Source organism: Vidua macroura, chromosome 3 (genome assembly GCF_024509145.1).
Source record: "Vidua macroura isolate BioBank_ID:100142 chromosome 3, ASM2450914v1, whole genome shotgun sequence".
Lineage (NCBI taxonomy): Eukaryota > Metazoa > Chordata > Aves > Passeriformes > Viduidae > Vidua > Vidua macroura.
The window spans coordinates 23,894,669-23,911,682 of record NC_071573.1 but is presented as its reverse complement, the minus strand read 5'-3'; the positions used below and the strand labels follow the sequence as shown (position 1 = coordinate 23,911,682).

The window sequence follows — 17,014 nt, the reverse complement described above, 5'->3', positions numbered from 1 at the left end:
GTTTATACACAGAAAATACTGAGTGTCCCACTCTTCCCCCGCCTCCTTGCTGATTTTTAGGGTTAAGGAGCCTTTGCAAACTCCTGAAACTCCCTGCGCCTCGCAAGTTCCGCCCTCTCCCGCCTCGGGAGCCGACCTCCTTCCCCCGGTCCCGCCCCTGGAGCCTCCCTCCTCTGTCCCGCCTTAGAGGTGCTGCTCTTCCCCGAGCATCCGTCGAGATGCGGCACGCCAGCAATGAGTCCCTGCTCTCGTGGCTCACGTCTGTGACTGTGTCTGGACATTTGTCCTCTTACAAACACACGACTTATTTTTTTAATACTTTGAAAAATGTTATTTATTTTTTTAAAAAGTTAATTGAAAGATATCAGATCTGTTATCCTCGTCCTCACCAACTGGGATGTTTTGTGCCGAGTTTTCTGACTCCCAGAATGGTAGTGGCCAGCTTTTCCCAGACCAGATTTTGGGAAATTAAAAGTTGTAAGACTTAAATATCGCAGAGATTTGTCCTATAAATCCTTTTATTCAGCTGCACTGTTGCTGTATGTGTAATGGAAAAAGTTCAAATATAAAAAAAAAAAAAAAAGCCACCAGGCATGTTTAGAACAGTTGTGTTTTTTTTAATTCACTAATTAATGAAGCATTTATTTTTGAATCTAATTGCAACACCATTAGCATGAATAACAAAGCTCCTGAACATTGCTAAAAGTTAGAGATCAAGTCCTGCCTGCATGTAGAGTGTTGTGTTTTTCTGTTCTTTGCCTGAACTTTCACTCATACTCTTGTGACTGTACACACAGCAGTTCACTAAACAAACATCAGTTACAGGAGGCTGTGCTTGTATTTCACATATTTCAGGTTAGAAAGAGCAGTCTGAACCAGACTTGGAAATCCATTGGAGGGCAGCATGCTTGTTGTTTGGGGATTTCGTTTTTGGCAGAGCTCTCAAAAAATGAATTGTTCCTCTTTTAAGAATGGGCTATGATCTGTCAATTTCAGAAAATTCAGATTTACAACTGAGAATGCAAATGAGAGGATTCAAAGAGTCCAGTGCAGCAACAAGTCTTTGTAATATTTTTCTGATCTTAATAACATTGCTGTTGTGCTTTATGCAGAATTCTGTTTATGTGAGAAGTATGAGGTTTCCTAAACTGGCTTTTTAGGGAAAGCACCTTTCTAGGGAAGGTGCCAATGATGCCACAGTGCAATACCATAAGCATTTTGAGAAATACCCTCAGCATAAGGATTAGAATATACAAGGTCCATTAATTCATTCTCTTAAGTGTTACACAATTTTATCACTCTACTCATTCAAGAACCTACTTTTATTTACTGTAGTATCTGTATGTCAAGTGCTTGAGTAGGCCTTTTTAACTTTCAGTACAGCCTTTGTGAAGTATCTGTGACTCTCAAGAGCTTAACTCAAGCAGTATGACAACTGTGCAATCTGATCAAAAGGGCTGATATCTGCTTGAGAAACTTACACCTCGAAACACTTCTGCTGGCAAGGGCAGCTGGAAATGTTTGTGGAACTATCCTGTGAGAAGAACAAGTCTGTTGTTGGTTTGCTTCAATAAACTTTACAAGGACTTCTCTCCCATCCTGGCCAGGCAAGACTGAATTCCAACTAGGAAAAATCTATCAGGGAGTAAGAGAGGAGAAGGCTTCTGCTCTTCCAGAAGACTTTGTCACTGCCAAGTGGGTTTGGCACCTCTGACATGGCCAGTCCCACATCCCCCTCATTTCCAAGCTGTAATTGTGACTGCCTGTCCAGGGCCAAATCGCTCATACCCTTCTGATCAAAATAATTTTCCTCTAAGGAAAAGTTTTCTGGAGGTGTCTGGTTCCTGTTGAAGACTAGGAATCTGCACAGGAAAGGAACAAGAAAACTCTCTAGACAGTTTTGAAAACTGTTCATTTTTAGGTAAAAAAGCTTGTTTCTCAGAGTTTTCAGGCACTGAGAATGTCTGATGCACATCAGACAGTGAAATTTTGTGCCCATTTAATGTGATTTGAGAGCACATACTGCACCAGATGATATGAGTGGAGCTAATGTTTCTTGATCTCTGGTAGTAAATCTGCAATTCATTTCATTTTCAGACCTATAATGAGGATAATCCTAATTTATCAGATAAACAGTAATCTTATTGGTATTTACTGAGGCAATTAATGTTGACATGAAACTTTGTTAGGAGAGCTAATTAAGAAAACAAACTAATAGTAACCTGAATGTTATTTTTTGTCAGGTGTAACAAAGAATTTGGTGACTATGTTTCTAATAAAAAATGGGAAAGAATAAAAATCAATGAAAATTAAAATTTAAGTTCAAAAACTTGTCAATTACTGACATTTTGAAACAAACAAAAGAAGAATGAAAGCTAGAGGTGATCTCATAGCTGAGTTCTATCCCTCAGCATTGAAACTCATAATGGTAACAATTTTTCCTCAATTCTCTGAAAAATCTCCTTCAGACTAACAATATATTTATTTAATCTCTTTTAGTTTCATGGTCTTCCTTACATGACTTTTAGCTTTGTCACAAACACTGTAGATTCGTAATTTTTTACAGTTATATGATTTTTTTTTGTAACTCAGGCCTAATTATCATTAAAGCATTATCCACATATTTCATCTTCAATGGAAGAAGTCCATGTGGCATGCTGACATGTATCTAAGTATTGTATGGGAATAAGAAATACCCACTCCCAAAACTTACATCCTCTACGAGCTGCAATATTCTTGTTACCTTCATACTATGCAACTAATGTAAATTAAATTTTTCTGCACTACCACTGAATTATGTAGAATTAAAGGTAAAAAAACTGGTGAAAAAGATCTGAAGCTGCAACAATAAAACATATTTCGAATAATATTTTTGCTCTGGTTCTACATGACCATGCTGAGAAATATTACTACTTTTATATTTTTTTCAGAGCTATAGATGAAGACAGAAAAAGAAAGTACAAAGCTGCTGTCAAGATCCAGCGCTGGTTTCGAGCATGCAGAGTCCGAGCCTATCTGAGGTAGTATATTAAGCCTCTCTTAATCTATGTTTCAGCATTGAATTTTTCCTCAAAATTTCTCATGGTATTACTTGATTTTAATAAAATTGGAGCATTTTGCAAAAAAAAAAAAAAAAAAAAAAAAAAAGGCAATTAAATATATGCTGTGTCATTGTAATAAATAACAATTTTTGATTTTCAGAACTGTATACAATTAAAAAGACATGATGCTAGAAAGCATGGAAATTATCTTCAGAATAAATATGCAGTATTTTTTAAGAAATCTTGTTATGACTGGGAGAAAAAGAAATAACTAGATATCCCTTCGATATGCTGTTTCAGAGAGTTTTCATATAGAATCATAGAATATTCTGAGCTGCAAGGTCCCACAAGTATCTTCAAAGTCCAACAGCTGGCCCTGCTCAGGACAATCCTGAGAGTCAAACCATATATCCAAATGCTTCTTGAACTCTGGCAGGCTTGGGCTGTGACCACTTCTCTGGGAAGCCTGCCCCAGTGCTCAACCACTCTCTGAGTGAAAAACTTTTTCTAATATCCAACATAAATCTTCCCAACACTGCTTCAGCCCACTCCCTTGGGTCTTGTCACTGGTCACCAGAGACAAATCAGTGCCTGCCTCTCTGCTTCCCCTTGTGAGGAAGGCGTAGACTGCACTGAAGTCTCTCCTCAGTCTCCTTTAGGTTGGACAGACCAAGTGACCTCAGCTACTCCTCATATGGCTTCCCCTTCAAGGCCCTTCACCAGCTTTGTTCTGGGAAATGCTGTATCAACACTGGACTTGATCTTGTCCAGTGTTCAAGGCCCTTCACCAGCTTTGTTCTGGGAAATGCTGTATCAACACTGGACTTGATCTTGTCCAGTGTTCAAGGCCCTTCACCAGCTTTGTTCTGGGAAATGCTGTATCAACACTGGACTTGATCTTGGAGGTAGTTTCCAACCTTATTGATTCTATGATTTTATAACATAGTTACAAATTTCCTGGTAACTATGGTTGGTCCATTCTCCCAGAAAGCCCTCTTCAATTTTTTACGTCATAAGCCCAACTGGCCAAACTCATCTGTTCAAACTTCTGTATCTTCATAAAACAGGGCGGTTGAGGGAGAGGGATTGTTACATCTTATAGTTTGACCTCTTGCCTGTTGCAAGTAATTGTACATCATCCAGACCTACTGTATGAAACCTAAAGAATTATTAGCTTAAATAACATATACTACTTAATGGCCAATATTTCCCTCATAGGAAGATAGGCTGCAGTCATTATGTGCACTTAGAAGAAATGTACTTAAGCTGCACCAGAGGAGGTTCTGATGAGATATTAGACAGAAAAAATCAATAAAAGAATGATTAGGCATTAGAATGAATTGCCTGGGAAGATGGCAGAGTCACCATCTTCTGCAGTTCAAGATGTGTCTGGATGTGGCACTTGCAATATGATTTACGGGTTGATTATGGTGCTGCTGGATGGACAGTTGGACTGGATCATCTTGAAGGTTTCTTCCAACAGGCTCAATGTAGCCAATTCTCAGTGTTCTGAATTACCCAAAGACTGCCTTCACTGAGTGGAGTGCTTATAAGTTTGATGTCCATAGTTCGGTGGTATGAATGATCCCCTGTACAGCTTTTTCTATTTCCCAAAGTAATGATTCAATCATTTTTTGCAAAAATTTATGTGACATAAATTTTGAAATTTTTAGTAGCAACATATATGTCAATATATAAATAAATTAATTAAGGACAAAGTAAATATTCACAATTAAGCTAGATGTAATTTTAAAAAAAAGAAAAAAGGTGTCTAAAAGGGAAAAAAGTATCTAAAAAATCAAGTGTCAGTAGGTTCTGTCAAATAGTTAAAAATGGTATAGCTGTGAAAATGTTGCATATGCCAGAAAAAATCCTGAACTGGTCAGATTTGTTGGTTAAAACCATGAAAATAAAACAATTTATTATGCAAATTAAATTTGTAAGGCTTTTTCATTAAACTTTTCTAATAGTATACAGGTAGGTTTGCAGTAACCCATGCTTTCCAAAAACAAAAGTATGTGTGTATGAATAAATATATGTATATAATGGTCTGTGTGTATGCATATGTATATATGTATATAAATATATATATATACATGTATATGTATAAAGTATGCTTGTAGTGGTCATTTGTATGAGGCGTAATACACTGTATGTTATTTTTATTACTATGAAAAGTTAATAGATCTGAAGTCTGAAAAACAAATTACTTTGTTAATATGTTTCATTTTAGACATCTGAGCAAAATGGTGATTTTGATACAGAAGTGGTGGAGAGGTTATCTAAGAAGAAAACACTTCAGAGAAATAGTTGAGGTAGAAAAGTACTTTTTAAAATTTTGTTTGCTTATTGGTTATCTGTAGAATACGTATGAATAATTCATTCACTCATCATGAAATTAAAAAGCACAGACGCACTCTTAACTTTACTATAATGAAAAGCGCCATTAATTTCAGCAAGCCTACTCTTAACAGTCAAGTTAAGTCAGTGTTTAAGTGTTTGCAGCTCTGGAGTATCGGTCCCCAAACCAGCAATGAGATCTGCTCATGCAGAAGTCTTCCCACATGATGCTAATTGCATAATTGCAGGATTGGAGCTTTACAAGATGCTGCTTTTTTTGTTTTGGTTTGGTTTTTTTTTTTTTTTTTTTTTTTTTTTTTTTTGTTTGTTTGTTTGTTTGGGGTTTTTTGGGTTTTTGTTTTGTTTTGTTTTGTTTTTGTTTTTTTCCTGGCAGAACTTAATTTTGAAAATAAAATAAGTCAGTGTGTCTACACATTGCTATTTTATGTTTTAGTGGTTTAAATTTCTTACTTAATGAACCTTGAAGTATTTGAGGTTTTGCCTTAAGGCACACAGCAGATCATAGTCAATCTAATTCCTGTGATGGACCTGAAGAGAGCGAAAGCATGTGATAGCACACAAGCTAAAACCTCTCCTAACAGATTTATGGGACTAAGAAGAAAATAACTTAAAATAAGTGATTTACTTCACTAATTTATCAATTGAATGTTTTACAATAATGTTAAACTTGTTAGTCATTTATTCTTGATTAATTTTGTTAAATTGCTGTTTTTAAGTCAAAACAGACAATTCAAGAAGTAAAAAAAGAGCTAAAATAAACCATATATTACTGACCAAAGTTCATACTCCCTACTAAACTATGTTCTCAAGTATTAGGACTTGTGTACCTGAAAGATCATTTATTTTTTCCCTAAGTCTATCAGTAATCTATGTAAAGATTTTCTCTCTTCCAGCTTCCTAACTGGCTTAACTAATAAATGATGAGCCATCCTTTCAGTGGTTTTCACTCATCTTCTAAAAGTAATTATTGAATACAGAGCAGCTAGCTGCATGGTTGCATTGGGTTCTGTTTCGAAAAAAGTAGGACTTCAGCTGAATATTATTCCTAAGTTTAAGGAAGGTTTGTTTAATCTAGGAGAGCTTCTGTAGAAGAGAGACATGATAATCTATCTTAAAATTTGTTAATGAAAAGAAAGGATCTGTGCAGTCAGTGAGACAAGGGAATGAAGAAATCAATATGATCAAACAGATTGCCTGTAATCACAAACCTGAGAGAACTAACATCATAAACTCCCCTCAGCTTTCTCTTCTTGAATATAATTCTAAAAAGTAAAATAAAAGTCTTTAATCAATAAAGCCTTGTGCATATTTAGTTCTTCAAACAGACATAACTGAAAAACTTGCCAAATCTGAAGTTTGTGGAACAATGTAGGACAAAAAATTCTGCAACTTAATACACACATTCTAAATCAGATGATGAATTCATCCAGTTTCTGGATTCCAGTACTTATCCAGTGCTAGCCAGAGCTCTAGAGGAAGAGAATCTCATTAGAAAGCTTACAAATTTTACAGCAATCAGCACAGGAAATGATCTTTTCTCCTCAAACACTACATTTTGTTTTTGCCATCTCTGTGATTGGAGAAGACTAAATAGAACAGCTTGATTGGAAGCCAACCTGAGTACCACACAAGTATGAGATAAAAAGGCACATTCTACTCTCTTTGGACTGTTGTATTCAGTGTGTTTTGGGGTGGACTTAAATATAAAGTGTGAGTTAATACCTTATATTTGTTGTTTTACTATCTTTACTGAATTAATGGTTAACTTGGAATATTTAAAGAGCAAAATCTCAGCAGTTTAACATAACTTTCAAATTAAAGGACCAAGAAATGTTTGCAAAGAATTCTTGCTAATAACTGTTGTAATGACTCCTGACTATGAGACACAATGATGCATTTGGTATGATAGTTCCTTAAATACACTGGTCACTTTAAAATTTGTCTGCTGATAATGATTGGATTGGTATCTGCTGCCAGCAAACAAGGCAAAGCATATGCACAAAATACCCATGATTGCTTGATAATAAATCATTTTAATGATTATATTCAAAATTGTGAAATGTGAATGGTACTGATGCGGAAAATAACAAAGGCTGAGGCTCATCAGATTGGCTGTCCATATGTGCATCACCACTAGTATTTCATTTGCTTCTCCTCTAGAGCCTCTTCCTTTGATTGTTAAGATATATATTTTGTAAAAAAACCCTAAAAAACCTAACAACTATTGATGGCATTTATATGATTAAAGTTATGTACCTTTCTATTCTAAATATAAGTGATTTGATATAAATCTTTGTTTCCTTGTTAATCTCAAACTAAAATTAAGAACTGCTCTCCTACAGTTTTCTTAATAACTTGGTTACATTGATTATGTTGGATTCTGAAAGTTTGCATGACCTGCAGGAAGGTATGAATATTAGAAGCAGACAAACACCAGAACATGGAACAAACTGTGCATCATTGTTTCTTTATTACTATTTTCTCAAAGCCAAGGAATCATTTGCTAAAGCAAGGGAAATTGTAACATTTCATTATTACATGAAGCTGGTATGCACGATGGCCACATTTTCAGTTTACTTTGGAAGGAGATGCAGTTGAGAAAAGTGAATATTTTATGTTATATAGTTTGGCACCACCCTAAGTGATTTAGCTTCAAGTCAACAACCAGTTTTAAATAGTTCCAGTCCAATAGGAATTAGACAAATGCCTATTTGGTCTGCAAAATCCCCCAAAATACAACATGACCACATTCGCAATTTAGACCATGTGTTGCTTCCTTCTCTCAGCCTCAATCTCACTCTCAAATTCAATCAGATTCCTGGTTCTCTTTGAATTTGTCATTTTGTATTAACTCTTTAAAGCAAAAGAAAACACCAATCAGAGCACATTTGTATATGATCCCCAAGCATGTTTTTAAATACAAAATGAGAAAATAATACAAAAGTTTGTATATACTTCAAATATGTTTTGAAAACATACACTTAAGGTAAGCTGGTAGGAAGGCCTGTATATTAATGTCAGAATTCATGACAAAGACATCTTGGCTCAGAAATAGAGGTGGCACATGGATGAGATGGGAAAGTAATTCTTTCCAGAGAATCAACCTGGCAGTGTCACATTTGAATTGGGACTTAGTGAAAAATGAGGGGCAATCCAATGGGCATAGGCTGAACTGCATGAAATTCCACTTAAGCATAAGAAAAGAGTCTTCTGAACAAGCAGGCCCCAGTTCAGGAAATAATCTTTTGTTTATTAGGAGAGCGCGTACATGTAGACTTAGGTTGAAGCACTAAATTATGACGCTGTTTTTGTGAATAGCAATGAACACCTTCTCTATCATTTGTAATAGCAGAACTTTCTAATCAGGATTAGAAAACAGAGGCAAATACATTTGCAAAAGGACCTAGATGGTGACACAGCCTTTGGCTTTTGGTGCAAGAATAAAGTTGTAACACAGTTGCATGAGCAGTTCTGCATTTGAGAGACTTGTGATTTAGAGCAAGAGTTGAGTAAAAGCAGGAATGTGTAACATCCTTCTTGTTTTAGGTGACCCTCTTAAGTGGTGGTAGGATAAGGCCTGGATTCCTCACACCTTAGTGGGGTGTGCATTGACTGGCAGAGTTCTTCAATATTTGGACAAGCTCAGAGTCAAAGTGGTCCCACATTGTCTCTCAGTATGGATGATATAAAGAGCATTAATGATGTAAGGTCTCCAATTTATGTTCCTCAATGAAATGGGATGCATTCAGACCTAAATGCTCACAGCTTTCAAATATGAGAAGAATAAACAAAAAGGTGGAAAATTGTTTAGTTTAATCACTGATGGACAGAAATCTGATGAATCTTTTTAAGCTTAGGAACATTTTAAGCTTCCATTAAAATGTATTTTATCTATTTGGTGGTGTGGTAACTCTTATGTTCACTTCCAATATGAGCTGCAACCCAAAATTGTATCAATTTAATCAAGCAGTTTAGAGATATGCTTAAGTCAGGCAACCATTATTTCTATCCATTATTAGCTATCTACAGTTAGTATCACTCAGTAAATACTTATGGAGAATAAAGGGCAGAGAGACAGTCCATTATTTATTCTAATTTGCACATTTTAGGTAGATTTTCCCTTGAATATATACATGTATGTATCTGTGTATGTATGCACATCCACACGTATGCATGAAACTTCTTTGAACTTTAACAATTCTGCAATTTTCTTTCTTATAAGAAATATATTTTGTACTGTTTCCATTATTAGTAGATTGGTATGATATTAAAGTGAGCATTTAAAATGCACCTTAATTAAACTGCAGGAATTATGCCTTGCTTAATGTAATGAAGAAAGAGAATTTAAAATGAAGTAGCATCATTGTGTTCATTTGTAAATAACATATTGCAGCCAACTGTTTCTTAATTGCCCAGACTGTTGATAAATAATCCAGTCCTGCTGCTCTCCACAGACAATTTGCTTTGGATCAGACTAGGCAATTCAAATAACACTAATTACAGTGAAACCCTTTTATAGTGAATTCCTGTTTGCCATGGGGGAGAAAATCACTATATCAGGGGAAAGCACTTTTGCCTTTGATTTGTGTCTAAAACATGAGAAACACATAAAAGCTGCATGTTGTGCTAAATAAAGGACATACTCTTGCATTCAAAGTACTTATATTTTACTTTTTATGATACAATTGTGAATTATGTTCATTTTGCATTTGTAATTAGAGGGCGGAACAGATGTGAAAGCTTAGTTTAAAGTGATGTATCCATTAAAATAACCTATGCTGCCAAGTGATTGCTTAGTATAATAGGGGATTCGTTCACTATGAGAGGAATTCTACTTTATTGGAAGGAAACCAGGACTTGAGGAAATGTTTTCTATATCAGGGGATTCACTGTAACATGGTATCATTGTATTTATGATTTTATGATGTTAAAATGTATATTAAATGAAACAAAATTCCCAACGATTACTCAGGAGGCAGCTAAGTACATAACATTTAGTACAGATGGTTGGAAGGCACAATTTTGCTCCATCACTGCATCCGTATCCTTGAACGATTTCGACTGAAGACAGCATTTCTCTGAATTTTTCATTAAACCAGACATCTTGAAATATGAATTCCTTTTATGTTTCTGTGAGTTTTGGCTAAAAGAACCCCAGTGAATAAATCATACAATACTACATGTCACCAGCACTTGTGAATATTTCTGCTTTGTTATTCTACTCTCAGTAGAGCACCATTGATTATCAAACTCAGCGGAGAGCATTTTATGATCATATATCTCCATTAGCTCCTAGTTTGACTACCATAGATTTTTCTGGTTAAGCCTGCATTATGTATTAGGAAGCCTATCTCTTCAATACAAAGTTTGATTTTATTCTCTCTAAGCCTAGAACTCTTATTATGTATTATGTATAAAGATTCTTATCTTTTATATGTAAAAATAGCAGGACTGTCTTTGTGCAACTGAAATATATGCCTTTTTTTTTTTTTTTATTCACAGAGAGCATATTTTATTAAGAAGCAGAAATTCTACAATGAAATGGCTGTCAGGGTAAATATTTCTTCACTTGTTAAACAAATGAAAAGTCAATTGTGCTCCGAATTTGCTTTTAATAAAATGAGCAAAGCAGAATAATATACACTTGATTGATATGCTGATGGCAACAGCAGGAAATACTACATAGTTAAAAATTAAAGTTTCACTGCGGAGTCAGGGTTGTATTTGAAAACTGTAGCTGAATTTGAGGTACCTGAATATGTCTTGCCCCATTTAAATGCCCATTGGACCTTATAATGTATGATACTGATAAAACCCCCAAACATTCTATCTGCCAGTGCTCTTACGAATGTAAGAACATTTTTTCTACAAAAGTAGACATATATTTGCAATTCTGACAAACTACAAGCCTGTTGAGCTTGTTGATGTAGCTGTGCTTTTTCTCTTGTTAGTGTATGACATTTGCTGTATTGAATATCAAGAGTTAGAGAGCACAGGACAATTTCATTGCTTAAACACAGAGGTGGAACTGAACTGATCTCACTGATGATATTAAGAGTGAATTTTGCTAGATGAAGAAGTGTATAAACAGACCTTGAACTTCAATGAATCTACAGCAAATGAAGTTTGTTGTGTGTGAAACTGCAAAAGATATTTAACTAGAAACTAGCTTTTTTTTCCTGAACTTTGAAACTGCACTTGAACAAATATGTAAAACAAATATGGGGAAAACATAAAATAATTTTTGGGATTAAGTCTTTTTATGTTACTTATTTCTTTCATTTTGTGATATAAAACTGCTTTACTTTAGAAGCCTGTATCTTTTTAGGCCAGGCACCTTACATTTTGAATGCTACCAAATGTAGGAATATGGTGACAATGGAGATTAACCCAGGGATTAATGCAGGGAAATTTGTGTAGAATAAGATTTTTAGAATGGATTTTAACTTTGTGGCCTCTCTGAGAATGACTCAGAGTCAAGAGACCTGTTCTCATCAGGTGTTTTGCTTAGTTCTAGCTCTCTCAAAGGCACAAAGTGGAATCTTACATTTGGTGCATGTTAAAGAACTGAAGGTGTTTAACAGCAGTTTATTGCCTCACAAATATACCTTTTTGTTGTTGTTATAGTTCATTCCTTACTTAGCGAGTTTGAAAGTATTCTGCAGTGGATAAATGCTATTTACTCATGCAGCTGAGATCAGTGAGAAAACATAAGATGTAAGCCAGCTCTTAAAAGTTGCCTCTGTACTTCCAGAATTTATTTGAAGACCAAATTTCAGAGGTAATTATGTATTCTAGTCAAATGGAGTTTTGCATTTGGTCTTTCATTTTTAAAAGAAATTGAATGTGTTCCCATTCATTTGTAATGGAAATATAATGTTGAATCATTAGGTGATATAAATCTTCAAAGTACCATTTTTTCAGTCATGTCCTTTTCTTTAATGGAAATTTAAATCAGTAGAAAACAATAGAACAGATCTTTATTTAGTTGCAAATGTCAGAATGTGCTTCTCCTCGATCTAAATCTTGTGCAGCCATATCTGCAGAGCAGACTTTGAATGCTACCAGTCTGAAACAGTGAATGCTCTTGAAGTTTTTTATGTCCTGTGTTTATTGAAGAGCTAGCCAAGGTCCAATAGCAAATCAGGCCTGTTGAGTTTCTGCACAGATCATGTGTGCTCAAACTTCAGGCTTCCTAAGCCAACAGTTCATTATATTCACTCATCATGAGCTTGATTCATGATTGATATAACTCAGTGTTCTAAAAATATAACAATAACTGTGTATGTTTTTCTATTTAACCACTTTGTTTTGCCTCATGGTATTATTAACTATTTATTTCAGTTTATAGTTACTCTTTAGACAGGTAGTTTCAGTTTTGGCATTTGAGGTATCAAGGGCATACACAGGTTTGTAGTTTTGAAGCCAGTCTACATATCTTGTTCTTCTGGATTGCATTTGGTTGTAATCAGAGCTATCAGTTTTACCTTTTAAAATTACATCAGAGATCTTGTTTGAATCAGTTTCAGTTTTGAGGCAAAATATGATTCTATCTCTTAAAAGATTGAAGAGATTTAAGATTTAATCTTTTTTCCTGTAAATTTTCAGCAACAAAAGTAATCCTATGGCAAAAAAAAATTCCATGAGCAGATGGCTTTTGATATATCAAGGTTTTGCCATTTGTTTTAGTGCTTAAAATAAACATTATTTATAAGACCACTTACATTTTGATGTTACTTAATGAGGAATATGCATCATTGATTTGACTAGCTTAAGAGGTCATTTAGAACTTGCCCGTTAACAAGCTGTAATCTGCTGAGCACACAATGACTTTGTTTAAAATTATCTGTTCAGTGCTGATCAATGACAATAATTGTTTTGTACCAATCACTGTTGAAACTTGCTAATTACTTTGAAGGGCATACACACACTTGTCTCCTCTTTTTCAAGAATTTTTTAAACATTCACCTTGGAATTAAAAAGAACTGCAGTCGTAACATTATACTTCTTTATAAAAGGAAACGTTTGGAACTTTCATGTTGAAAATATGAGCATCATCAGAAGCTTTTTATAAAATGGTCTTTCCTAAAAAGATTAATCTTCAGTTTTGGGATCTCTGACATACAGTATTAGGGAAACAGAAATCAAACATAAAATAATCTGAGACACAATGCAGTTTTTCTTACTTAGATTTCATTCAGTTGAAATCAGTGAGTTTATTCTGAACAGAAAGTGGTGAAAAAAAAGGTAGAGTGCAACATTTAATTGGTACAGTGAGCCCATTGGAGGTAATTATAGCTTTGTACTATTTGAGCCTTTTGTCTTTCAGTTGGAGTTTTGATCCTTTAACTCAGAAATATCCAGTTCTGCATTTATAACTGTGAGGTGAAGACTGTCAGAAAGAGTTTCAAAGGGACCATAATCCTGCATTAATGAGCACATGGCTATATGGGAGCCAAGTTGCTCTTGTTGAGAAATTTTGAAGCCAAACAGAAAAACAAAGCTAAGATCCTTATTCACATGCAAAGGATTTTGCTTAATCCCAGATCTCTGAAGGCATACTCATTCTCTGCTCTTTCTCTACTCCTTTTTAACCCAATAAGCTTGTGTATGAGAAAGTACTGTTGTAAAGAATATGAAATTTGCTATCACCTAGTGCAAAGCAGCATGTCTATAACCTTTCTTGTTCCCAGAACTCTTATTTGCTCATATTATAACAATATGTAGAGGTCCAAACCCCTTTCATTAAAAAAAAACAAACAAAAAACTAAAACCAAAGCAAAACTAAAACCAAAACAAAAAATACCCAAAAAAACCTCCCCAGAAATAAAACAAAGCAAAGCAAAACAAAACAAACAAACAAAAAAACCCAACAACCCCTCAAAACCAACCAACCAACCAACCAAACAAAACCCCCAAAAACCAAACAAAAACAATCACAAACAAATAACAACATGTAGGTAAAAAATACAACTTTTGAAATTGGTTTCAAGTCTTATTTGGGAAGGGAAGAAAATCAATGCTGATGCACAAAGGGGAAATAGAAGAATATATTAACACTGGAAATTAATATCTTCTTATTCTTAATAATTAACACATACCTCAAAGAATTACTGAAAGCTTTTCTGTGATTCTTATTCTCTTGTTAAATCTTGCGTAAAAGGATAATTATTTCTGTACCCCAAGGTGCCATCAGTTGAGGCCAAATGTTGGTTTTTACTTTGAAGAATAGTGTTTGGGGGTATGTGAATGCAAAATGGTGCCAAAGGATGAAATACTCAGCCCTGCCTTAGTTGGTGTCATTTTAGATAGCTCCAGTAAAATCTGGAGGTGGAAAATTTGCATACTTTTGTCAGTTGTCACAGTGTATAGAATTGGACTGCCCTGGAACTGGTAGGAGTAGAGATAGTTTTGCCTGTTACTGAAGAGCACTCCCAAGACTTGATGATAAAGATTCTGAAATTATTGAGTGCAATTGTTACTGCTAATCTGGGCATTTGGCAGCTTTTTTTAAAATTTGCCTTCTTCCTGAATCAAACACAAAAGCCATGACATTATTTTCCTTCCTTCCTTTTTTTTTTCTAAAAAAAAAAAAAAAAAAAAAAAAAAAAAAGTGCTTATTTAGGAAGAAGTAGGCTAAGAAAAATATGCAAATAGCACAACCACATGGGTTTCAGTCCACTTCTTAAAAAGTCGTTCCTTGGTTCTGGAAAGAGAAAGGTTGATGTAAAGAAAAAAAATGTTCCTTAGAGATACAATGTAGTGTTTAAATTCTTGAAAAGTCTGGTAGCTAGGGGCCCACAGGAAAAGGAGAGCTCTTAGTACATGGCAACATTTTACTTTTCTATGCATTTAGATAAGGGGAGTAGCTTCTGGATAGTAAAACCTCCAAGTTTTTGCTTTTTAGATTCTGCCTTTCAGATGTTACGTATTTTAGGATTTCAAAGATATAAAGGTCAAAGAGATGGATGTTGGAGCAAATGAAGCTACTGCAGACTAGAAGATAGAAATTGGGAGATTAAAATAGAAAAATATTGAGAAAAAAAGGAGACAAAATGCAATGAAGAAAGCAAAGAATATTTCCAGGAAAATTAATAATAAGTTCAAGGATGGAAGAATTTAAATATGGAGGAGCTAGACCCTGAGAAGAGAGGAAAATATGGTTACTCTGTTTTTCAGATGTAGACATCCAGAGTACACTGACCTCTTATGGCAAGGAAAATCAGGAAAAAGAGCAGCCCTCAGCATGACTGAATAGAGCAAGTTACGTCTTTCACCTCTATATGTCGTAGCATAGGGATAAATATAACTCACCAAATGGCAGTCCTGATAGCTTTTTACCTATTTACAGAATTACAGAATCATTTAGGTTGAGAAATGCCTCTAAAGTCATTGAATACAACCTTTGACTGATCACTACCTTGTCAACTAGACCATGGTACTAAGCGCCATGTTCATTTGCTTTTCTCAAACTCTTTCAGGGATGGTGGCTCCACCACTTCCCTGGGCAGCCAATTCCAATGCTTAATTGTCCATTCTTAATGCTTACTTTGCCATGCCAAAAAGCAGATAGCTGGTAAACAGGTAATGATTTCAGAAACATAATGATAAGAATTTTCAAGTATCAGAGAAGGTTTCAACACATTTGTTGAAATCAGTTCTTGGGGAAAGTTGGATAGACTAAGTATTTTTTTCCTACCCTTTTCTTTCTTTTTTTTTTTTTTTTCAAATGATCCTTTTCAAAATGTACCAAAATATTAACCCTTTTAGTTGTAGGATGCTACCTAATTTCTATTCATAATACAACTTTATAACTAGCTACAGATAAAGAGCTTTTCTTTTCCAGGTTAGGCTTTCTCTAGGTTAGACTTTCTCTGTTATGCAAGAGAATAGTATTTCTTGAGAAGAATGAAACTAATGTGGAACAAATAGACATGATTCATTTTACATTGGAGATAAAAGAACTGAAGTTTATATATGAACTTTTCAGAAAGTCTGATTCATTGAGTTCCTGAGAAGCCTTCTGTTCACTTTACACCTTTGCAGAGCACAAAGGTGAAAGTGTAGCAGGAGATGTTGGGGAAGTGGTGACTCAGTGCTACAATATGTTACAACCTACATTAATTTCTTCATGGAAACTTACCAGTGCTTCTACTTGCTATCACTTTTAAGGAAAGAGGTACTTGAGATCTAGTGCACGTATTTGTTATGCATGCAAACTTTTGATTTGAAATATACTAAGCAAGTATTTATTTCCTCCAGATCCAGAAAACGTGGCGAGGCTATTACGTTCGGAAGTATATCCATAATTTTTGTGCACTGAAGAAGTACCTGAAAGCTGTTTCTATGAATAACGAGCTTGTCAGGTAAAGATAAAAGCTTCACGTAGTAAGGCATTCATTTGCTCATCTTTTATTTGTAGAAAGTTTGTGGCACTAATTAAACTATTTCTTTGAGTGTAGGTTCCCCTCCATTATCAAATATATATCTCTATCAGTCACGATTCTCTTTATCCTATGCCTATTCATGTTACACCACATTCTGTTTTCATTTACACTGTTATGAATTCAGAATAATTTCTTTGAATTCATTAGGTGTCCTCTGGGTCTGTA

The 17,014-nt window shown here is 34.9% G+C and overlaps 1 protein-coding gene across 2 annotated transcripts in view; it reads left to right on the top strand.

Annotated features, from left to right (window-relative positions):
• Positions 1-17,014, top strand: part of SPATA17 (spermatogenesis associated 17) — an 86,046-nt gene that overhangs the window by 806 nt on the left and 68,226 nt on the right. For both annotated transcript variants that reach the window (XM_053973642.1, XM_053973641.1), the window contains exons 2-5: positions 2,931-3,020; positions 5,275-5,356; positions 10,905-10,955; positions 16,665-16,768. In XM_053973642.1, the coding sequence (XP_053829617.1) occupies positions 2,931-3,020; positions 5,275-5,356; positions 10,905-10,955; positions 16,665-16,768 (327 nt within the window). The remainder of the gene's footprint in view (positions 1-2,930; positions 3,021-5,274; positions 5,357-10,904; positions 10,956-16,664; positions 16,769-17,014) is intronic.